The 25704-nt window shown below is 40.3% G+C and overlaps 1 protein-coding gene across 1 annotated transcript in view; it reads right to left on the bottom strand.

Annotated features, from left to right (window-relative positions):
• CDKL4 (cyclin dependent kinase like 4) overlaps positions 1-25704 on the bottom strand; it is a 67171-nt gene that overhangs the window by 9854 nt on the left and 31613 nt on the right. Inside the window, 3 exon segments of the mRNA XM_003949790.4 lie at positions 1926-2123; positions 16109-16199; positions 25003-25075. Of these exon segments, the coding sequence (XP_003949839.2) occupies positions 1926-2123; positions 16109-16199; positions 25003-25075 (362 nt within the window).

Raw genomic sequence — 25704 nt, 5'->3', positions numbered from 1 at the left:
CCGTCTCTACTAAAAATACAAAAAATTAGCTGAGTGTGGTGGTGCGCACCTATAGTCCCAGCTACTTAGGAGGCTGAGGCAGGAGAATCGCTTGAATTTGGCAGGCGGAGGTTGCAGTGAGCCAAGATCACGCCATTGCACTCCAGCCTGGCAACAGAGTGACAGTCCGTCTCAAAAAAAAAAAAAAAAAAAAGACAAGGTGAGAGAATGGTACTATGGTCTTTACACACATTATCTCATTTAATCTCATAAATGAGATTTTATGAGACTTCATCTCATAATCTCACAACAATAGTTGTTATTATTTTTTCAGACAGGGTCTCTCTCTGTTGCCAAAACTGGAGTGCAGTGGCACAATCATGGCTCACTTCAGCCTCAATCTCCCAGTCTCAAGCAATCCTTCCACCTTAGCCTCCCGAGTAGCTGGAACTACAAGCATGCGCCATCATGTCCAGCTAATTTTTAAAAATTTTTTGCAGATATGGGGTCTGCCTATGTTGCCCAGCCTGGAGTAGTTGCTATTTTAAACCCCCATTGTGCCAATGAGGAAAATGAGGCTTAGAGAAATTTAATAACTTGTCCAAGATCACACAGTAACTTAACAGATCCAGGATTTAAACTCAGGTATGTAATGTAAATTTTCCAGAATCTTTTTAGGGAATGAATCAGACAAACAAAGTGTGGCCTGCAGTGGTACTCTACCCCACATTTTTCATGCTGCAGAATTTTCCATAATATGTTGGAACTGACCAGGGAACTGTCCAGCAGCCATGCTGCCAGGAGAGCCTGTGGGAAGGAATTAACAAATTCTCATTTTGTGTGTAGAGGTATCACTTTCCTTGCATCCATGCTGTTGGCATGAAGCTGTGGCTCACTTTTCGGGTTATGCTGACACATAATGAAAGCTCACGAAAGAAACCCTTGCAGTCTCATTCCTATTCTGCACTTACCTGGCTATATGACTTCAGGCCAATCATGGAAGCTCCCTAAGCCTCTGTTTCCTCGTTTATAACATAGGCACAATTAAAAACATTATAACTTCCTTAACAGGTTTTTCTTAAGACTGAAAAAGATGATGCGTATGAAAGTAATTTGTAAATTCTTAAGTACTATACAAAGAAGATGTGTTAACATTATTCTAAACTTCAGCAGCCACCCCTAATCAGGAAGTAAAATCAGACTCTTAAGCTCTCGGGCAGGAGTCTGCCAAACTATGACCTGCAGGCCACATCTGGCCTACTGCCTGTTTCTGTACAGCTTGTGACCTCAGAATTGGTTTTACATTTTTAAGCAGATTTTTAAAAGTCAAAAAAGATTTTTTGATATTGTTGCATGTGAAAACTACAATAAATTAAAATTTCTGTGTCCATAAATAAAGTTCTATTGGAACACAGCTATGCTCATTTGTTGACATGCTGTGTATTGCTGCTTTTGCACTACAATAGCAGAGTTGGGGAACTGCAACAGAGGCTGTACAGCCTGCATAACCTAAAATATTTACCATATAGCTTTTTATAGAAACAAATTTGCTGATTCCTGCTCTAGAGTAAAGGGGGGAACCTCTTTTACAGTGGACAGAAATTGCATTTGATCAAATATCTTAGATTAAGCTCTAGGGAGCTGACTCATATCCTTATCCCTATCTTAGTCTGATATGGAAAGTAAATGTATAGTTTATTCCATGGCTAATTGACTTTTCCTGCAAAGGGATCTGAGAGCTCCCTGAGAGGAGTTACGGTTCTGCATGTTTAGAAAAGGATTGGGCTTTGGCTACAACCCAGACCTGAGAACAACCATCCTGAGTGACACTTTGAAGAAGCAATAAAACTCTTGTGTTTTATTTTTATTTATTTATTTTTTATTATAGTAACATATGAATGCTATAACAATTCAGCAACTCTGTTGCCATAAAATGCAATTCATACCTAGTGTTCTGATTATCAGATAAAGTTGGTCCACATCTGATTTTCCAGGCCACAGTGGCTGGCCTGTCAGGAGCTCTGCAAAAACACAACCAATAGCCCATATATCGACTGAAGAACCATACTAAGTATCTCCCACAAGAAGTTCAGGAGCTCGGTACCATCTCGTAGCTACATAATCGGCGTAGGCATCTCCTGGAACTGCAAATGCATCAATCAGATCAGGTAAGTCAATTCTCCCAACATGTGAACTGCTCCCAAGAACACATCAGGCATTCAGGCTGCAATAACCATCAGAGGCCATGATACTCTTAAGGGTTAATGCAGTGAGGCAGTAATTGAGGAAACAGTTACTGTGCATTGAGATAGTAAATTTGACATTCAAGAGCACTTTAGGTAATTAACATCTCTTACTACTCCAAACTGGGGTGGCGGGTGGTGTGATAGGGATGGGGGGAATGAGAATTTCTGGAGTGTGACTTTAAGTCTAAACCGCATTGTTGGTTTCCACTTTACCATCAGCATGGTGGTTGTTGTGCGCTGAATTGTGTCCCCTCCAAAGATAGGTTGAAGTCCTAATTCTTGCTACCTGTGAATGTGACCCTATTTGGAAATAAGGTTTTTGCAGATGTAATTAATTAGTCAAGATGAGGTCATATTAGATTAGGGTGGACTCTAAATCCAATGACTTGAATCCTTACAGGGATGCAGAGACATGGAGAATGCCAAGCGATACTGGAGGCAGAGATTGGAGTGATGCAGTTGCAAGCATAGGAATGCCAAGTTTTCCCACATCCATCAGAAGCTGGGCTAGAGGCTGGGCATGGTGGCTCATGCCTCTCATCCCAGCACTTTGGGAAGCCAAGGCAAGCAGATCATTTGAGGTCAGGAGTTTGAGACCAGCCTGGGCAACAAGGCAAAACCCTATCTCTACTAAAAATACGAAAATTAGCCAGGCATGGTGGCACGTGCTTGTCATCCTAGCTACTTGAGAAGCTGAGGCAGGAGAATCACTTGAACCTGTGGAGGCTGCAGTGAGCCGTGATCATGCCACTGCACTCCAGCCTGGGCGACAGAGTAAGACTCTAACTCACACATATACAAAAAAAGAAGCTAGGATAGAGACATGGAAGGGGCCTCTCCTAGAGCCTTTAGAGGGAATGTGGCCCTGCTGAAACCTTGATGGCAGATGTCTGGCCTCCAGAATTGTGAGAAAATAGATTTCTGTTGTTTTCAGCCACTCAGATTGTGGTAATGTATCATGGCAGCCCCAGGAAACTAATGCAGCACTAGACAATTGCATAAATTAATTTTTCTATCCAAATGTGACCCACTGTGACAAAGACCTCAATTTGACTCCTTGTACTATGTATGAGTCATGTGTGGTATGTGATAGACAGATGACAGAGAGCTAGGTGCACCCTCACTGCCCAGCCCTGCCCTATGCCACAGGTGTGGACTGCCTGGACCCAAGGCACCTGCCTCCAAGTGGGTGGAAGGCAATCCCAGAATCATCACAGGACCCTGAACGATCAGGAGCCGTACAAATGCATTACAGAGGAGGAACAATTGGAAAGCAGCCCGACTTGCAGAGATGAGGTAATGGGCAATTCTCCTTAGTAAAGTCGTCAGGTAGCCCCAAAGACACTGCCACAAAAGGCAGCTCAGAAAATAGCGGCTACAGCTCTGGTCAGCGAACAGTCCTCATAGGAGTGGGAAAAGGAAATAATCTTTACTTGCTCATTGCTCTTTTATAAAGTTATATAAACTTTTGAAGGATAAAAATTAATAAATGCCATAATGGAAATTTGGAAAATGGAGAATAAGAAGGAAAATAACAACCACTAACAATTTTCACTATTCACAGGCTAAGTCAGCTGTTTTATTTGTTTGGAACATTTTTCGACTTAAAAGTCATATATGCTCACTGCAGAGAACACGAAAAAATACATAAGGAAACAGAAAGAAGGTAAATATACCCAAGTTTTACCACCCAAAGGTACTTTGTGTTAATCTTTTGGTGTATTTTGTTGGAGTCTTTTTCTTATTTACAGCATAGTTCTGAGTACCACTTTTTTGGAGGCAGGGTCATGCTGTCCCCCAGGCTAAAATGCAGTGGCACAATCATAGCTCACTGCAGCTTTGAACTCCTGGGCTCACACAATCCTCCTGCCTCAGCCTCCTGAGTAGCTGGGACTATAGGGGCTTGAAACCATGCCTGGTTAATTTAAAAAAAATTTTTTTTTTTTTTGTATAGATAGAGGTCTCACTATGTTGCTCAGGCCTATACAAGTACTTTTGATCATACTACATACACAATTCTGTGTCCTGATTTTTTTCATTGAATTCTATGCATTTATCATGTTATTATAAACTCTTCCTAAACTTGAGTTTAATGGCTGCATAACAGCTTACCAAGTGCATATGACAGGATTTACTTTACCTTCCCCAAATTTTCCAATATTTTGTCACTATAAATAACACCACATTATTTTTCAATAATCCCTGCACAAAGCTTTTTCTGTATTTAGAATTATTTCAAGGCCTGGCACAGTAGCTCACGCCTATAACCCCAGCACTTTGGGAGGCCAAGGCAGGCAGATCGTGTGAGCCCAGGAGTTTGAGGCCAGCCTGGGCAACATGGTGAAATCTTGTCCCTACAAAAAAAATAAAAAAATCAGCCAGGCATGGTAGCATGTGCCTGTGGTCCCAGCTACATGGGAGGGTGAGGCAGGAGGATAGCTTGAGCCTAGGAGGTTGAGGCTGCAGTGAGCTAAGATCATATCACTGCCCTCCAGCCTAGGCTACAGAGCGAGACTCCATCTCTAAAAAAAAAAAAAAAGGAGCCAGGTTTGGTGGCTCACGCCTGTAATCCCAGCATTTTGGGAGGCTGAAGGGGGTGGATCACTTGAGCCTAGGTATTCGAGACCAGCCTGGGCAGAATGGCGAAATCTCTCTCTGTTAAAAAAAAAAAAAAAAGAATTATTCCTTTAGGATGATTTTCTATGAGTGGAATTATTAGACTGAGAGGTGTAAACATCATTTATAAAATTATTATTATTATTATTATTATTATTACTGTTTTTGAGATGGAGTTTCGCTCTTATTGTCCAGGCTGGAGTTCAATGGCACAATCTCGGCTCACCGCAACCTCCACCTCCCGGGTACATGCGATTCTCCTGCCTCAGCCTCCCAAGTAGCTGGGATTACAGACATGCGCCAACATGCCCGGCTAATTTTGTATTTTTAGTAGAGACGGGGTTTCTCCATGTGGGTCAGGCTGGTCTCGAACTCCTGACCTCAGGTGATCCGCCTGCCTTGGCCTCCCAAAGTGCTGGGATTATAGGCATGAGCCACTGTGCCTGGCCCGTTTATAAATTTATGTTCTTTGTAGAAAACTTGGAAAATACAAAAAAGCATAAAGAAGAAAATAAAACATCACCCATCACCCAGAGAGAAACCAAGTGAACCTTTTGGAATAGAATTGGGACCAGTCTGTGTGTGCAACTATGTGTTCTTTTTCACTTAGCCCCATGTTGTGAGCTGTAGCATTTCTCATGTCATTAAAATCCTTTAAAAATACATTTTTACAGTATTAAGTCAGATAAATTCTTTAGCCATTTCCTTATTTCTGAATGACTGGGTTCCTCTTAATTTTTTTCTCAGTAATAAATGGTTCTACAATGAACATTATGTTGTATTACTTTGGGGGGTAGTATCTTGGATTATGGGAGATTCCTAAAAGTGAAATTAAAGATACAAAGGGCACTTACTGCGTTCTCAAGAATTTGTTCGAAATTGTGTTCCCACTAAAAACAATCTTGTGAGCTCTCAGTAGTTATTGTTTGAAAAATCTGGCTGGGCACGGTGGCTCACACTTGTAATCCCAGCACTTTGGGAGGCCGAGGTAGAAGGATCACTTGAGGCCAGAAGTTCGAGATGAGCCTGGGCCCCATGGTGAAACACTGTGTCTACCAAAAATACAAAAATTAGCCCTATCAAAAATACAAAAATACAAAAATTAGTGTATCTGTCGTCCCAACTACTTGGGAGGCTGAGGTGGGAGGATTGCTTGAGCCCTGGAAGTGGAGGTTGCAATGGGCTGAGATAATGCCACTGCACTCCAGCCTGGGTGACAGAGTGAGACTCTGTCTCAAAACAAACACACACACAAACAAACAGAAAATACTCTGCCAGCTTCATTGGTGAAGAGTAGTATTTTAATGTGCATTTATTTGATATCAGTGAAGAGGAAGATTATTTCATGTTTTTAGCCTTTTCTTTCATCTGTGAACTGTCAATATCTTGCTAATTTTTCTATTCAGGTTTTCTTTTAAACCAATTTATATAAGCTCTTATCTATCAACCTATTACCAATTTTGAAATATTCTCTCCTTTGGTTATTGACTTTAAAATTTTTATCTCTCTGTGTATATCTATATATCTATATATAGGAGGAGCTTAAATTTATTTTGTGGTAAAATACACATAATATAAAATTTACCATTTAACCATTTAAGAGTGTGCAATTCAGTGGCATGAAGTACATTCGGTGTTGCACAATCATCACCACTATGCACCTCCAAAGTTTTTTCCATCATCCCAGCCTGAAACTCTGCATCCTTTAAACAACAACTCCCCATTCTCCCTTCCCCCAGCCCTGATAACCACTATTCTTTTTTGTCTCCATGAATTTGACTATTCTAGGTAGAGCATGTAAATAGAATCATACGATATTTGTTCTTTTCTGTCTGTCTTATTTCACTCAGCTTAGTGTCTTCAAGGTGCATCCATGTCATAGCATATATCAGAATTTCATTTCTTTTTGAGTAATATTTCATTATATGTATATACCACATTTTGTTTATCCACTCATCCTTGATGGACATTTGGGTTGTTTCTACCTTTTGTCATTGTGAATAATCCTACTATAAGCATTGGCATACAAATATCTTCACGTCCCTGCTGTCAATTTTTTTGGGTATGTACCTAGAGGTGGAATTGCTGCATCATACAGTGATTCTATGTTTAATTTTTTTAAGAGCTGCCATACTGCTTTCCACAGCAGTTGCACCATTGTACTTTCCCACTAGCAATGCATGAGGGCTCTAATTTCTTCATATCTTTACCAACACTTGTTATTTGGTTCTGTGTGTTTTTTAAAAATAATAGTCATCCTAACGGGTGCAAAATGGTATCTAACTGTGGTTTTGATTTGCATATCCCTAATGATTACCATAAGCATCTTTCATGTGCTTATTGGCCATTCGTATAGCTTCTTTTTTACTTTTTATTTTTTATATTTTTAATTAATTAATTAATTTTTTTTTTTTTTTGAGACAGGGTCTCACTTTGTCGCCTGGGCTGGAGTGTAGTGGTGCAGTCTTGGCTCACTGCAACCTCTGTCTCCTGGGTTCAACTGACTCTCATGCCTCAGACTCCTGAGTTAGCTGGGATTACTGGTGTGAGCCACTGTGCCCTGCCTTATATATCTTCTTTAAAGAAATGTCCATTCTGATGGCTTCTGAGGAAAATGGTGGATAGGAGGCAGGACTAACTTGCAGCTACGACTCAGACGGACAGAGCAGCGTGTGGAGACTTACATCATGAACTTTTGCTCCAAGAACTACCACAGGAACATACCAGGTAAGCCAAGAGAATCCACAGACCCTTTGAAGAAGGTGGATTACCACTGCAGGCTCTGTGGGACAGCCAAGGAGCTCCGAAGACAAAAGCCATATTCTCCTGGGAGCTCTATGGCCCCACCCACTGCCTGATCCACCCTGTGCTACCGCAGCTGATGTGCTCTTGAGAGCACCAGCTCCTGGCTGGAGGTCAACCAACATAAAACTAGTGCGCATAACAAAAATACAACCAAGTCAACCAACATAAAACCAGTGTGCTTAACAAAAATACAACCAAGGACCCTCATAGAGTCCACTTCACTCCCCTGCTACCTCTACCAGAGCAGGTGCTGGTATCCACGGCTGAAAGATCTGACAATGGATCACATCACGGGACTCTTTGCAGACACTTCCTAGTACCAGCCCAGAGCCTGGTAGCTTCTCTGGGTGGCTAGATCCAGAAGAGAAATAACAATCAATGCAGTTTGGCTCTGAGGAAGCCCCATCCCTAGGGGAAAGGGGAGAGCACCACATCAAGGAAGCACCCCATGGGACAAAAGAATCTGAACAGCAGCCCTCAAGTCCCAGATCTTCCCTCTGACATAGTCTACCCAAATGAGAAGGAACCAGAAAAACAATCCAGTAACATGATGACAAAATAAGGTTCTTTTTTTTTTGAGACGGAGTCTTGCTCTGTCACCTAGGCTGGAGTGCAGTGGTGTGATCTTGGCTCACTGCAACCTCTGCTTCCTGGGTACAAGTGATTCTCCTGCCTCAGCCTCCCAAGTAGCTGGGACTACACGTACGTGCTGCCACGCCTGGCTAATTTTTGAATTTTTAGTACAGACAAGGTTTAGCCATGTTGGCCAGGCTGGTCTCGAACTCCTGACCTCAGGTATCTGCCCACCTTGGCCTCCCAAAGTGTTGGGATTACAGGCGTAAGCCACTGTGCCTGGCCCAAAACAAGGTTCTTTAACACTTCCAAAAGATCACACTAACTCACCAGCAATGGATCCAAGCCAGGAGAAAAATCTCTGAATTGGCAGAAAAAGAATTCAGAAGGTCAACTATTAAGCCAATCAAGGAGGCACCAGAGAAAGATGAAGTCCAACCTAAAGAAATAAAAAAATGATACAGGATATGCATGGAAAAATCTCCAGTGAAACAGAGAGCATAAATAAAAAAACAATCACAACTTCTGGAAATCAAGGACACACTTCGAGAAATGCAAAATGCACTAGAAAGTCTCAGCAACAGAACTGCACAAGTTCAAGAAAGAACTTCAGCGCTTGAAGACAAGACTTTCAAATTAACCCAATCTGTCAAAGACAAAGAAAAAAAGAATTTAAAAAATGAACAAAGCCTCCAAGAAGTTTGGTATTATGTTTAACGATGAAACCTAAGAATAATTGGTGTTCCCAAGGAAAAAGAGAAATCTAAAAGTTTGGAAAACATATTTGAGGGAATAATTGAGGAAAACTTCCCCGGCCTTGCTAGAGATCTAGACATCCAAATACAAGAAGCCATCCAAATCCCAAGAACACCTGGGAAATTCATTGCAAAAAGATCATCGCCTAGGCACATAGGCATCAGGTTATCTAAAATCAAGACAAAGGAAAGAATATTAAGGACTCTGAGGCAAAAGCATCAGGTACTATAAAGGAAAACCTATCAGATTAACAGCAGATTTCTCAGTAGAAACCCTACAAGCTGGAGGGGATTGAGGTCCTATCTTTAGCCTCCTTAAACAAAACAATTATCAGCCAAGAATTATGTATCTAGTGAAACTAAGCTTCATAAATTAAGGAAAGATACAGTCTTTTTCAGACAAACAAATGCTGAGAGAATTTGCCACTGCCAAGCCAGCACTATAGGAACTGTTAAAAGGAGCTCTAAATCTTGAAACAAATATTTGAAATACACCAAAACAGAATCTCCTTAAAGCATAAATCTCACAGGACCTATAAAACAGCAACACAATGAAAAAAACCCAGGGTATTCAGGTAACAAGTAGCATGATGAATAGTAGTACCTCACATCTCAATACTGATGTTGGATATAAATGGCTTAAATGGTCCACTTAAAAGATACAGAATGGCAGAGTAGATAAAAATTCACCAACCAAGTATCTGCTGTCTTTATGAGACCCATCTGACACATAAGGACTCACATAAGCTTAAAGTGGGGGGAAAAGGTATTCCATGCCAGTGGACACCAAAAGTGAGCAGGAATAGCTATTCTCATATCAGACAAAACAGACTTTAAAGCAACAGCAGTTAAAAAAGACAAAGAGGGACATTATATAATGATAAAAAAAAAAAAAACTAGTCCAACAGGTAAATATCACAATCCTAAATATATACGCACCTAACATTGGAGCTTCCAAATTTATAAAACAATTACTATTAGACCTAAGAAATGAGATAGTAACACAATAATAATGGGGGACTTCAATACTCCACTGACAACACTAGACAGGTCATCAAGACAGAAAGTCAACAAAGAAACAATGGACTTAAACTATATCCTACAACAAATGGACTTAACAGATATTTACAGAACTTTCTACACAACAATTGCAGAATATACATTCTGTTCATCAACACATGGAACATCTCCCAAGATAGACCATATAATAGGCCACAAAATAAAAAAATTTAAGAAAATTGAAATTATAGCAAGAACTCTCACAGATCACAGTGGAATAGAATTGGAAATCAACTCCAAAAGGAATTCTCAAAACCATGCAAATACATGGAAATTAAATGACCTGCTCCTGAATGATTGTTCAGTCAACAATGAAACCAAGATGGAAACTTATAAATTCTTTGAACTGAACAATAATAGTGACACAACCTATCAAAACCTCTGGGATACAGCAAAGGCAATGCCAAGAGGAAAGTTTATAGCATTAAATGCCTACATCAAAAAGTCTGAAAGAGCACAAATAGACAATCTAAGGTCACATTTCAAGGAGCTAGAGAAAGAGGAAAAAAACAAACCTAAACCCAGCAGAAGAAAAGAAATAACCAAGATCAGAGCAGAAGTAAATGATATTGAAACAACAAAAAAAAACCCACAAAAGATAAATGAAACAAAAATCTGGTTCTTTGAAAAGATAAATAAAATTGATAGGCCATTAGCAAGATTAACCAATAAAAGAAGAGAGAAGATCAAACTAAGCTCAATTAGAAATGAAACAGGAGATATTATAACTGATACCACAGAAATACAAAAGATCACTCAAGGCTCCTATGAATACCTTTACGTGCATAAACTAGAAAACCTAGAGGAGGATGGATAAATTCCTGGAAATATGCAACTCTCCTAGATTAAACCAGGAAGAAATAGAACCTCTGAACAGACCAATAACAAGCAGCGAGATTGAAATGATAATTAAAAAGTTACCAATGAAAAAAAGTCCAAGACCAGAGAGATTCACAGCTAAATTCTATCAGACATTCAAAGAAAAATTGGTACCAATCCTATTGACACTATTCCAAAAGACAGAGAAAGGGAATCCTCTCTAAATCATTCTATGAAGACAGTATCACCCTAATAACAAAACCAGAAAAGGACATAACAAAAAAAGAAAACTACAGACCAATGTCCTTGATGAACATAGATGCAAAAATCCTCAACAAAATACTAGCTAACCAAATCCAACAGCATGTCAAAAAGATAATCCACCATGATCAAGTGGATTTCATACCAGGGATGCAGGGATGGTTTAACATCTGCAATCAATAAATGCGATACACCACATAAACATAATAAAAAACAAAAATCACAAGGTCATCTCAATAGATGCAGAAAAAGCACTTGACAAAATTCAGCATTGCTTTATGATGAAAACCCTCAGAAAAATCAGCACAGAAGGGACATATCTTAAGGTAATAAAAACCATTGATGACAAACCCACAGTCAACATTATACTGAATAGGGGAAAGTTGAAAGCATTTCCCCTGAGAACTGGAACAAGACAAGGATGCCCACTTTCACCACTTCTATTCAACATAGTACTGGAAGTCCTAGCTAGAGCAATCAGACAAGAGAAAAAAATAAAGGGCATCTAAATTGGTAAAGAGGAAGTCAAACTTTTGCTGTTGGCTGATGACATGACCATATATCTAGAAAACCCTAAAGACTCCTTCAAAAAGCTCCTAGAACTGGTAAATGAATTCAGCAAAATTTTAGGATAACAAAATTAATGTACATAAATCAGTAGCCCCGCTGTATACCAACAACAACCAAGCTGAGAATCAAACCAAGAACTCAACCCCTTTTACAATAGCTGCAAAAAAATAAAATACTTAGGAATATACTTAACCAAGGAGGTGAAAGACCTCTACAAGGAAAACTACAAAACATTGCTGAAAGAAATCATAGATGACACAAACAAATGGAAACACATCCTATGCTCATGGATGGGTAGAATCAATATTGTGAAGACAACCATACTGCCAAAAGCAACCTACAAATCCAATACAATTCCCATCAAAATACCCCCATCATTCTTCACAGAACTAGAAAAAACAATCCTAAAATTCATATAGAACCAAAAAAAGAGCCCACTAGCCAGAGCAAGACTAAGCAAAAAGAACAAATCTGGAGGGATTATCCTACCTGACTTCAAACTATACTATAAGGCCATAGTCATCAAAGCAGTATGGTATTGGTATAAAAACAGGCATATAGACCAATGGAACAGAATAGAGAAACCAGAAATAAAGCCAAATACTTGTAGTCAAATGATCTTTGACAAAGCAAACAAAAACATAAAGTGATGAATGGACACCTTATTAAACAAATGGTGCTGGTATAATTGGCAAGCCACATGTAGAAGAATGAAACTGGATCCTCACCTCTCACCTTATACAAAAATTATCTCAAGATGGATCAAAGACTTCAATCTAAGACCTGAAACCATAAAAATTCTAGAAGATAACACTAGCTTAGGCAAAGACTTCTCATGACCAAGAACCCAAAAGCAAATGCAACAAAAACAAAGATAAACAGATGGAACTTAAACTAAAAAAGCTTCTGCACAGCAAAAGAAATAATCAGCAGAGTAAACAGACAACCCACAGTGTGGGAGAAAATCTTCACAATCTATACATCCAACTGAGGACTAATATCCAGAATCTACAAGCAACTCAAATCAGCAAGAAAAAACGAACAATCCCATCAAAAAGTGGGCTAAGGACATGAATAGACGTTCTCAAAAGAAGATATACAAATGGCTAACAAAAACATGAAAAAAATGCTCAACATCACTAATTATCAGGGAAACGCAAATCAAAACCATAATGCGATACCACTTTACTCCTGCAAGAATGGCTATAACCAAAAAAATTAAAAAAAAAAAAAACTACAGATGTTGGCATGGATGTGGCGAAAAGGGAACACTTTTACACTTTGAAGGGAATCTAAATTAATACAACCACTATGAAAAACAGTGTGGAGATTCCTTAAAGAACTAAAAGTAGATCTACCATTTGATCCAGCAGCCCCACTCCTGGGTATCTACCGAGAGGAAAAGAAGTCATTATATAAAAAATATACTTGCACACGCATGTTTACAGCAGCACATTTGCAATTGAAAAAATATGGAACCAGCCCAAATGTCCATCAATCAACAAGTAGATAAAGAAAATGTGGTATATATATACCACAGAATACTACTTAGTCATACAAAGGAACAAAATAATGGCATTTGCAGCAACCTGGATGGAACTGGAGACCATTATTCTAACCATTATTCTAACCATTATTCCTGAAATAACTCAGGAATAGAAAACCAAACATCTATGTTCCAATAAGTGGGAGCTAAGCTATGAGGACACAAAGGCATAATAATAATACAATGGACTTTGGGGACTCAGCCGAAAGGGTCGGGCGGCGGGTGAGGGATAAAAGACTACACATTGGGCACAGTGTACACTGCTCAGGTGGTGGGGGAACCAAAATTCCAGAAATCACCACCAAAGAACTTATTCACATAGCCAGGTGTGGTGGCTAACACATGTAATCCCAGCACTTTGGGAGGCCGAGGCAGGCAGATGACTTGAGCTCAGGAGTTCAAGACAAGCCTGGCCAACATTGCAAAAACTCATCTCTACTAAAAATTTAAAAATTAGCTGGGTGTGGTGGCGGGTTCCTGAAGTCACAGCTACTTGGGAGGCTGAGGCAGGAGAACTGCTTGAACCCAGGAAGTGGAGTATGCGGTGAGCCGAGATCACACCGCTGCACTCCAGCCTGGGCAACAGAGCAAGACTCTGGACACTGTCTCAAACAAAACAAAACAAAACAAAACAAAACAATGAACTTTTTCAAGTAACCAAACACCACCTGTTCCCCAAAAACCTATTGAAATAAAACAACAAAAAAGAAATGTCTATTCAAGTCCTTTGCCCACTTTCAAATTAGTTTTTGTTATTGAGTTATAGTTCTGAACATTCTGGCTATTAATTATTAGGTATAAATTTACTAATATTTTCTCCCTTTCCATGGGTTGCTTTTCATTCTGTTTATAGTGTCCTTTGATGCACAGAAGTTTTTAATTTTAATGAAGTCCAATTTATCTATTTTTCCTTTTGTTGCTTGTGCTTTTGGTGTCACATCCAAGAAATCACTGTTAAATCCAATGTCATGAGGCTTTTTGTCTACGTTTTCTTTTAAGAGTTTTGTAGCTTTATTTCTTATGTTTAAATTGGTGATTCATTTTGAGTGAATATAATGTAAGGTAAAGGTCCAACTTCCTTCTTTTGCATGTGGATATCCAGTAGGAGCTTACATTTTTATGTGGATGTCTATTGAGCCAGTGTTAGCATTTTATCACATAATGGGACCCCCTCCTTTGCCTTTCTCATTATAAATGGCCAACAATGACCCCAGCAATGACTCATACCAGTACTTAGAAGACTTGAGCTGTAACCAGTGCCTGAGCTCATGTCTTGTGGAGGTTTCAGCCAGCACTAACAAGTTGGCAGTGTCTTGTACTACCACTTTGTTTATAATAATATGGCAAAAGGTATCATTATTGGAATTGCCACAGTGGGTTCACCATTCAGACTTCTGGATGTGTTCATGCAGTCAAAATTTCTGAGACAGATGACCCTAACATTGAACTCAGTTCTAAGGTTCTTCATTCAGACAAGAATGACTATGTTTGCTACAGGAAAACTCAGTAGGAAAGCTGACTTGCATATTCAGCTCAGAAATGCAAAGGAAAATGAAAAAGGAAAGGAAAAAAAGAATGCATATTCATGAAAAATTAAAAATATTTATACGTTTGGAAGTATTGCCAGTTTAAGAAGCTTTGCCAGCCCATGGAGAAAAATCCCCAAAAGGAACAATTATGAGGTAACTTTTATATGAAATGCTGCTCTTATGTTCTTAATGCTTGTAATGGCGTATCTGTGTAGGTTTTTTCACTTATTTTTGTGACTAAATTGGGTATTTTGGTGGTATATAATGGATTTCCAGGAAAAAAACCCCAAATCTATGACACCGCATCTATACCATGCATTGGATGACTATCATTCACTTAATTTCCTAAATTGAGGGTCATATATATTTCAGTAATTTTTTTCTATGTATTTCCTGTATAGTTGAGATCATACTGAATACTTATGTTTTCACTTTCCTTTTTCTCTTACCATGTCTTAAACATTTTCCGATGCCACTGAAACTCTGCAAACATCCCTACTAATGGCAGCCCAGCATTTCATGATACTGATGCACCATGGTACTATGTGCTGCGTTTGTAACTCGATAGTTTTCCAGTGTTTGTCTATTTCTCTTTTCAGCCCCATGGCACAGGGACCAATTATCATTAGGATCCTATTATCTTTACCACAAAGCACAGCAGCCTCAGAAAGCCTTGATCGGGTTTTGTTTTTGCCCAACCCTTCCAAATGCATTGCCAAATCACTCGTGTTTGGGTCCCATCAGGATACCGATTATGTCCACACCCAGACTGCGAGGTGTATGTTGCTAATACATATATTTGTCTGCTGTAAAGTTCTAGATTGAGGGAGAAACAATTACTTGTCCCCCTTTCCCTTCAGTTCCTCCTTGCCTGGAATGATTTCCGTTTTCTTAGCACTCTCTCTGAATCCTCTCTCTTTAATTTTCAGTTTACTCTTCTAGTCTCACCAGCTCTGTGAAGTTTTTTTCAACCACTCTCGCCCACATTAATATCTCCCTCCAGGGAACCGTCTGCACCTTCACTTTAGTACTTTATTGCCAATCATCTTGTATTATTCTTTGTTTATTTTACTGTAGATTATAAGTGCATGAAGAACAGAAATGCTTTTAGAAATCTTTTCCTTTCCTATGGGGCAAAGCACAGAAAGGTGACATCTGATAAATTCTAGCTGAATGGAGCAGAGTTGAAGTGCAAACGAATGTACTGACTAAAAGGCTAAAGTGAGATTTTCCTTTTTGAATAACAACAATACAATATTTGGCATATGTCCAATATCCAAAGTAAGAATTTAAACTATGTCATTTTATCATCATCTGAACTGGATATTAGTAAAAAAAATTGCTACTTAATCAGAATTCGTGCACACCCAAAGTCACAAATCTTGATTATTCCTTGCTTAGTTATTAGAATATTTTCAGGTTTTATATCTCTGTGAATACACTGTAAGATCATTATTTGATTATTTTTCTGAACCATCAAAATGACAAAGAATAAACATTAACTACTAGTTTAAATAATAGATACACAGCCTATGAGATAAAAACAAATGTGGGCTTCCTTCACTTTTCTAAAAGAACTTAAATTGGCAATTTTTCACTTGTAACTCTTGTCATACCAAAATTAAAAATTTTATTAAAATATTGTTTTATTATTGAAAAAATTGAAATTATAATTGTATACAAAAACTGTCTTTTTTTTTTTTTTAAAGAAGGGATTTTCAGACTGGGTGTGGTGGCTCATGTCCATAATCCCAGCACTTTGTGAGGCCGAGGCGGGAGGATAACTTGAAGCCAGGAATTTGAGACCACCCTGGGCAATGCAATGAGACCCTGTCTCTACAAAAAAGTTAAAAAATTAGCCAGGCAAAGTGGCATGCACTTATGGTCCTAGCTACTGAGGAGGCTGAGGCTGAAGGATCATTTGAGCCTCGAAGGTTGAGGCTGCAGTGAGCTATGATCACACTGCACAGAGCCTGAGCAACTGAGCTAGACCCTGTCTCGAAAACAAAAAATAAAAATAAAAATAAAAAATTAAATTCAAGAAGAGAGTAACATACAATTATTTCTTTCACTTTTTGCTGGGTCCTATTTAAACCGTAAGAGGTAAAACTCTAAATGAGATTAGACTTAAGAGTACCTCTAATAACTGCTGCCACCCAGGAGTCACAATTCAGGTTGAAAAACTTGCAGATTTGAGAAATTACAAAAACATTTAAATGATAACAAAAAGCAAAATTCACTTATAATTAGAATGACCATATTATTTATCATCCAAATCAGGAGACTTCCAAGTGTGAAAGAGGGGCCTACAGCCGGGCTCGGTGGCTCACGCCTGTAATCCAGCACTTTGGGAGGCCGAGGCGGGCAGATCACGCGGTCAGGAGATAGAGACCATCCTGGCCAACACGGTGAAACCCCGTCTCTACTAAAAATAGAAAAAATTAACCAGGCGTGGTGGCAGGTGCCTGTAGTCCCAGCTACTCAGGAGGCTGAGGCAGGAGAATGGCGGGAACCCGGGAGGCAGAGCTTGCAGTGAGCCAAGATGGTGCCACTGCACTCCAGCCTGGACGACGGAGCGAGACTCCGTCTCAAAAAAAAAAAAAAAAAAAAAAAAAAAAAAAAGAAAGAAAGAGGGGCCTATTAATAATCATGCCCCGACAACAGGCACAAACCAGGACTGCCCTGGGCGAGCTGGGGCGCACAGTCCCCTGCTTAGCAGAGATTCCGAAGCATTCCGCGCCAGGGGATGGGGATCACTTCCACCTCCTCACCGGAGCTAGCCTGGAACGATCAGCAACACTCCTGAGACGGCCCACGATGCTGTCAGAATCCATACTGGGAAAGTGGGACCCGAGGCACGCTGACCTCAAAGCAGCTGTTTTTTTTTTTTGTTTTTTGTTTTTGGTTTTTTTTTGAGACAGAGTCTCACTGTGTCGCCCAGGCTGGAGCTCAGTGGCGCGATCTCGGCTCACTGCAACCTCCGCCTCCCGGGTTCAACCGATTCTCCTGCCTCAGCCTCCCGAGTGGCTGGGACTACGGATGTGTCCCGAGTAGCTAGGATTACAGGCGCTCACCACCATGCCCGGCTAATTTTGTATTTTTAGTAGAGGCTGGTTTCACCATGTTGTTGTCCAGGCTGGTCTTGAATTACTGAGCTCAAGTGATCCGCCCACCTTGGTCTCCCAAAGTGCTGGGATTACAGGCGTGAGCCACCGCGCCTGGACCCAGCTGTTCTTTCATATGCAGCGGCCTTACAATTTGCTGCCTCATCATAATGACCCTGAATGAAGCAGATGCTCCTCGCTGGACAGGAGCGGCCCGGCTAGGGGCCTGGGTGAGGGCAGGCTGAGTAAGCCCGCGCGCACATGGGCATTCCAGAAATGGGTTTCCATGTTGCGGAGGTGCTGTGAGAAAACAGCTCAGACCTTACCCTTCAGAACTTTACAGTTTATCCACGCTCCCAAAAAAGAAAATGGATGAAAATAATATTGATCTCCACAACTGGGCCCTCACAGGGAACTCTGTACTTTTCAAAGCACTTTCAATTCAAAGCATAAATTATTTCATCCTTGCAACAATCCTGTGATTGCAAGTGGCCACTGACAGAATTAAGTGTCATGAATTAAGTGTCCATTAAGTGTCACAATAATCAACTCCTTCTGCCTCCTTTTCTACTATGCTGTCAGGCCCTTTAAGCATTTTTGTCAAACTGACAATTCTGAAATGATTGTCTTTGGTTCTTTAATAGCTATCTAGGAAGAGAAAAAGAGCTGAGCCCTAAATTCATTTTAGGTTGCAGAAATGACACTGGTAACAGGAGCTTGTTCCTATTTAGTCTCAATTACTGTCAACTGCTTCATAATTTGTATGAAGAGCAGTTAGAAGAAACTTTTTTAGGTCTCTTAAAAGTACTAAGGCCTTAGACACTAATTAAAAAAAATACATAGGCCGGGCATGGTCGCTGATGCCTGTAATACTTGCGCTTCGGGAGGCCAAGGTGGGCGGATCGCTTGTGCCCAGGAGTTTGATACCAGCCTGGGCCCAATGGTGAAACTCAGTCTCTACAAAAAATACAAAAATTAGCTAGGTGTGTGGCGTGTGCCTTTAGTCCCAGCTACACAAGACGCTGAGATGGGACGATGGCTTGTGCCCAGGAGGTGGAGGTTGCAGTGAGCCAAGATGGCACCACTGCACTCTAGCCTATGTGACAGAGTGAGACCCTGTCTCAAAAAAAAAATTTTTTTTTGGAATATAAATGAACATAGTTTTGATATCCTACCTTTTAAGCAACACACTTAAGAAATTTAGACTAACACTCTGAGTCAGTAACACTCATACTTGGTGATTACATTAGAACAGGTTATGTCCTTTAAATGAGTTTGCATCAAGTTCTAGAATTTCTAGACTATATGTGTAGCATTACCAAGTAAATGGATTTACATCAATATCTGTCCATTGGCCTATACATATGTTTTCTGCACCTAATCCACGTGAAATTTATAGCACTTATTTTTCAACCAAATATACAAAAGGAAATGAAGTATTGACATATTCCAAAGAAACAGGAAAATTTATTTTATAGGAGCAGGTAACAGAAGTTATTGATAAAGAGTGAGAGGATACTGAAGAAATTTAAAAGGGAGTAAAAATAATTGGAACCTGGCTGGGTGTGGTGACTCATGCCTGTAACCCCAGCACTTTGGGAGGCTTAGGCAGGCAGATCATCTGAGGTCAGGAGTTCGAGACCAGCCTGGCCAACATGGTGAAACCCTGTCTCTACTAAACATACAAAAATTAGCCAGGCGTGGTTGTGGGTACCTGTAATCCCAGCTACTCGGGAGGCTGATGCAGGAGAATCACTTGAACCTGGGAGGCAGAGGTTGCAGTGAGCTGTAGTTGCGCCACTGGACCCCAGCCTGGGTGACAGAGGAAGACTCTGTCTCAAAATAAATAAATAAATAAAAATTTTTTAAAAATTAAAAAATAAATAATTTGAACCATAAGAAACAGGGCATGGGGGGAAGAAGATGCTTAGACATACAGCATTCACCTACTCCACTGCAAAGCCACACTCAATGCAAACTCTCTGCAATGCCTCTTGCAATCAGCTTATTTTCCCTCAAAGAACAAGAAACATGCAAGTCTCTCTTAATAAAATAATTTTAATAAGTTGAGTTTTATACACAGCTTTTTTTTTTTTTTGAGACAGAGTTGCTCTTTGTTGCTCAGGCTGGAGTGCAGTGGTGTCATCTCGGCTCACTGCAACCTCTGCCTCCTGGGTTCAAGTGATTCTCCTGCCTCAGCCTCCTGAGTTGCTGGGATCACAGGTGCTCACCACCACGCCTGGCTAATTTTTTGTATTTTTTAGTAGACATGGGGTTTCGCCATGTCGGCCAGGCTGGTCTTGAACTCCTGACCTCAGGTGATCCACCAGCCTTGGCCTTCCAAAGTGCTGGGATTACAGGCATGAGACACCATGCTTGGCCTTGTACACAGTTTTTAGCAAACAATGCTCAGGTTCAGTTGTTGTGGCTGACGTGCAATCTTTTTTTTTTTTTTTGGCTCACAGGCCAGCCTAAAGAGATATCCATGGTATTTTAAAACTGACTTTAAACTTTAAAATCATCTCTGCAAACTTGCACACCAGAAATTGCTTCTTAAATAGCCTGATAAAAACAATAAATCTTTTTTTTATTATCTGAGAAATTTATTCTCTTTGAGCCTTAGGCATGGATGCTCACACAGGAGGAGAGAGAAAAGCAACCCTCTCCTCAACAACCAAAACATGAGTATCAACAAGATGCTGATGGAGGTTGCAGCCTGACCCACTCCTATCTCAGAGGTCATTTTTGCCAGCTGGGCATGGTGGCTCATGCTTGTAATCCTAGCTTTTTGGGAGGCCAAGGTGGGAGAATCGCTTGAGGTCAGGGGTTTGAGACCACCCTGGGCAACACAATGAGACTAACTCTACAAAAAAAAAAAAAAATTTTTTTTTAAATTAGCCATGCATGATAGCATGTGCCATAGTCCCAGTTCCTTGGGAGGCTAAGGTGGAAGGATTGTTTGTGCATGGGAGGCTGAGGTTGCAGTGAGCCGTGAAGGCGCCACTGCATTCTAGCCTGGGAAACAGAGCAAGATCCTGTCTCAGGAAGAAAAAAAAAAAAAGTCATTTTTGCCATTTTGAGATGAAGCCCCTGTTCTCTAATCAATACAGCAAATATATAAAAATCCCTGGGTTCATTATGGCGTTAAATGGACCACTTTGGTTACCTCACTCTAGTGATATTATAGGGTAAAAGAGAACCAAATGAATAGGTATTTTCTTAAGTCCTGCGCTTCTCCAAATTTAATGTGCACATGAATCACCTGGAGCTCTGGTTAAAATGCAGACTCTGATTCAGCAGGTCTGTAGTGGACCTCAGATTCAGCATTTCTAAAAGCTCCCAGGTGATCTCTATGAACCATAGTTGGAGTAGCAAGGCCTGAATCCCTTGGTACTTTAACCTTCAGTGTCCTGTTTAGGATCTCGACTCTGGAGATGATAAGGTGCACATGGTAACTACAGGTTTAAAGCTGTGAGTCGTCAGCAACACCACTAGGTCAGATTGCCTTTTCTATTCTTTGAGACTATCATGGGAGTTCCTTTAAAAATAAGGAGAGTATAAAGGTTTTAGTTGTATTATTGTGACAGCTTTATATATGGCTTAGATTTTTTTCTTTGCAAGCATTTTAATTATAGATAAATAAAAAGACAGATACACAAAGGCTTACCATAAGAAAATGAGAAGTAATTTCCATCTTGGAGGAGGGAAGTTAGTCTGAAAAATTATCTTTTTTTGAGACAGACTCTTGCTCTGTCGCCCAGGCTGGAGTACAGTGGCCCGATCTTAGCTCATTGTAACCTCTGCCTCTCGAGTTCAAGTGATTCTCCCACCTCAGCCTGCTGAGTAGTAGCTGGGATTACAGGCATGCATTGCCATGCCCGGCTAATTTTTGTATTTTTAGTAGAGACAGGGTTTCACCATGTTGGCCAGGCTGGTCTTGAACTCCTCACCTCAGGTAATCTGCCCACCTCAACCTCCCAAAGTCCTGGGATTACAGGCTTGAGCCACCACACCTAGCCTGAAAAATTACCTATTTTTAATAGAGGCCACATATTATCAATCAGAAGTTTTCAGTGTTTTAAAGCTTAGGGTATAGAACGTGTTGTTCCAAGCACAGAAATGATGGCAGTTGCGTTGGTCTACAATAATGTTTGGCTCCACTGGAAATAGTCACAATCAGTTAGGCAGTTTGGGTTGACTGACTGATTGACTCATCCAACCATCCACCCATCCCTCCATCCAGTTATTCAATAAATATTTATTGATCACCCTTTATATAAAAATATCCAATTTAGATATTAAAGAGATACAAAGATAAAGCAGCCACAGACATTGCATTCAAGCTTATAACCAAGTACCCAGGAAAGTGTCTGGTTATATAGGGATAAAGTATAAACACTTGTGGTAAGTGGTATTTTTAGAAATCATTTTAACTACCCATAAAACTCCTGCAGCAACTTTGATACCTCCTATAGCATGGTGGAAAGCAACAAAGATAAGGATTCCATTTGGCATCATCTTTATTAAGCATCAGAGAGCACAATTTGCATCATGAAAAATAGGTTTATGTAGTTTGTGAAAAATATCCCTCTACATTAATAGAAAATAAAAGCTTTTGATTTAACCGAATAAAAACTTCACTGACTTTCCTAAAACTAAAGAAAGCTTCCCCTCCGTATTGAAATGTATTCTCATGATCTTGTACTTTCTTTTTCAGCAATCCTAGACTGCTATGATAGACATTCTGCTGGCATCAAAACTGACCATATGGTACTCTGTATCATTGCCTCAGCACTGTCTCTGTCTAGGCACCAACTCAAAAGGGCTAGATATATTTTTTAAAAGCTATCATTGGCTGAGTGCAGTGGTTCACACCTGTAATCCTGGCACTTTGGGCAGCCAAGGCAGGAGTTTGAGGCCAGCCTGGGCAAGATAGTGAGACCCCCATCTCTACAAAAACAAAAATTGGCTGAGTGTAGTGGCATGTGCCTGTAGTCCCAGCTACTCAGGGAGGCTGAAGTGGGAGAATCACTTGAGCCCAGGAGTTTGAGGCTCAAGGGTGCTATGATCACACCACCACACTCCAGCCTGGGCAGTAGAACGAGACTGTCCCAAAAATATGATGATATATAGCAAAGGTACCAGGAGCCAACTTGAAGAATCTCATGTTGGCCTAAGATGGGAAAATCTGAGCATGGGAGAGACCAATGACAGCAAAGAATTGAAAACACCACAATACAAAATTTGTGTTTATAATGGTGCTCCAGCCACCTCTCCCCAAAACTTGTCATTGTTGCTAAGATATCATCTCATCACCCTGAGTGTTGATAAATAAAAGTAACCAGAGTCCATGAGGGTGAGTTCTTTTCCATACAATTCCAATTATTAAATGCAGAAGGAATAACAGAATTAGAAAATTACTGTCACGAAATACTAGATACAGGCAATAATCATCACTGGATGCTAAAACCATCAGGGAAACAACGTTGACAGGGAAAATGATAATGGAGGGGACCAAACGAATACCTCCTGAGCCCACTCATCAATTTTAACATTATCGAAAGTGGGACAAGTGGATGCTATACACCTCATAATGGGGATGCGATATGAAGTGTACAGCACCACATAGGAGGCATTGCTATCTAAAAAAAGCTGAACCTGAATATGATCAAGCCTCTAGATATAAACTCCAATTTACAGGAAATACAAGTGAAAGAACAAGTTAAATTACATACAGGAAACAGTCAGCCAAAATTATTTCTCTAACATAGTCGTATTCAAAGTGTGGTTCTTGAACCAACAGCTTCAGTAGCATCTGGGAAAATATGAGAAATGCACATTCTTGGGGCCCTACCCAAGACTGACTGAATCAGAAACTCTGGGGGTGGGGCCCAGGAAGCTGTGTTTTAACAAGCCCTCCTTGTGATTTTGATGCATGCTCAAGCTTGAGAACTACGGCTATAAAAAATTAATGAATTTTTTTTTTTTTTTTTGAGACAGAGTCTCACACTGTTGCCCAGGCTGGAGTGCAGTGGCACGATCTCGGCTCACTGCAAGCTCCGCCTCCTGGGTTCACACCATTCTCCTGCCTCAGCCTCCCGAGTAGCTGGGACTACAAGCACCCGCCACAATGCCCGGCCAATTTTTTGTATTTTTAGTAGAGACAGGGTTTCACCGTGTAGGCCAGGATGGTCTCGATCTCCTGACTTCGTGATCCGCCTGCCTCAGCCTCCCAAAGTGCTGGGATTACAGGCGTGAGCCACCATGCCCAGCCAGAAATGGTTTTTAAAAAGGAAAGGAAAGGGGGACTTAGATTGCTATCGAGTAAAGGACTTAAGAGACTTAAAAATAATAGTTAAAAAAAAAAGTACCATGGGGGATTACATCAGCAATATCCTGAAAACTTACTATTATTTTTGGAGACAGGGTCTCACTCTGTTGTCCAGGCTGGAGAGCAGTGGTGTGATCTCAGCTCACTGCAACCTCTGCCTCCCGGGTTCAAGTGATTCTCCAGCTCCAGCCTCCCAAGTAGCTAGGATTACAGGTGCGTACCACCATGGGTGGCTAATTTTTATATTTTTTCGTAGAGATAGAGTTTCTCCATGTTGCCCAGGCTGGTCTTGAACTCCTGAGCTCAAAGCCATCTGCCCGCATTGGCTTCCCAAAGTGCTGGGATTACAGGCATGAGCCACCATACCGGCCCTGAAAAATTATTCTCGCCCAATTTAAAAATAGTTTCAGGGGTCACTGGCACTGTGGCAAAAGGAATCATTATATTTATTCAAATTTTTAATTCATAAGGAATTAGCAATTTGATTCTTACAGAAATTGGAAAGAGCCATGAATAATGCATCACTTTTTTCTCATATTTTGAACTTTCTTTTGTTATTCCCTTTTCTTCTTTTTGCAGAGACTGGGTCTGGCTATGTTGCCCAGGCCTGTCTCAAACTCTGGGGCTCATGTGATCCTCCCACTTCAGCCTCCCAAGGTGCTGGGATTACTGGCTGAACTTCCTTTTGTTTTGCTTCTTTGGCTCTTACTTTCCCTTTGTCTTCAGCTCTCCAAACAAAACCCTGAGCTATTTAGAAGAAAAGAGTCATCATGAAGAAATGAATAAATACATTAGAAAATGTTACTTACGTTATGTATATGACAGAAATTAAGAGCTTGAAGTGTTTGCCATAATACGCTTTTGATCACTCCATCAGCAACTCTGAGGGAAAAAATAAAAAAGGAAATGAAAACTCATAGGATAGAGTTCCAGAAGCAAGGGCTGGGAATAGAAGTGGAGTGGTGAGGGACTGTCCTCTTCAAGGAACACCATGCAGAAGGGTCCTAAAAATATATTTTAGTGAAAATTGGGCTTTACTATCTTTTTATTATGGTTATGTAATTTCCTTTTGTAATTTGAATTTTTTACATCCATAAAATGATGCATGCTTATGAAGATTCAAAAAATATAGAAAAGTAAAGGAATAAAAAAAAGAAAAGGAAAGGAATAAAAAAAAGAAAAGTAAAGGCATAAAATGTGTTGGGTCAAATCTTGCTACCCCAAAATAACTGCTATAACTTCTGGTGGCTCCCTTCAGGCATCTCTGTTCCTCTCTCTCCCTGTCTCTCTCTGTACTTTTTTTTTTTTTTTTTTTTTTTTTGAGACAGGGTCTGGCTCTGTCACCCAGGCTGGAGTGCAGTGGCATGATCTCAGCTCACTGTAACTTCCTCCTCCCAGGTTCAAGAAATTTGATTCTCCTGCCTCAGCTTCCCAAGTAGCTAGGATTACAGGCACGTGCCACGATACCCGGCTAATTTTTGTATTTTTAGTAGAGACGGGGTTTGTCATGT

Source organism: Pan troglodytes, chromosome 12 (assembly GCF_028858775.2).
Source record: "Pan troglodytes isolate AG18354 chromosome 12, NHGRI_mPanTro3-v2.0_pri, whole genome shotgun sequence".
NCBI lineage: Eukaryota > Metazoa > Chordata > Mammalia > Primates > Hominidae > Pan > Pan troglodytes.
This window is presented reverse-complemented; position numbering and strand designations above follow the sequence as displayed.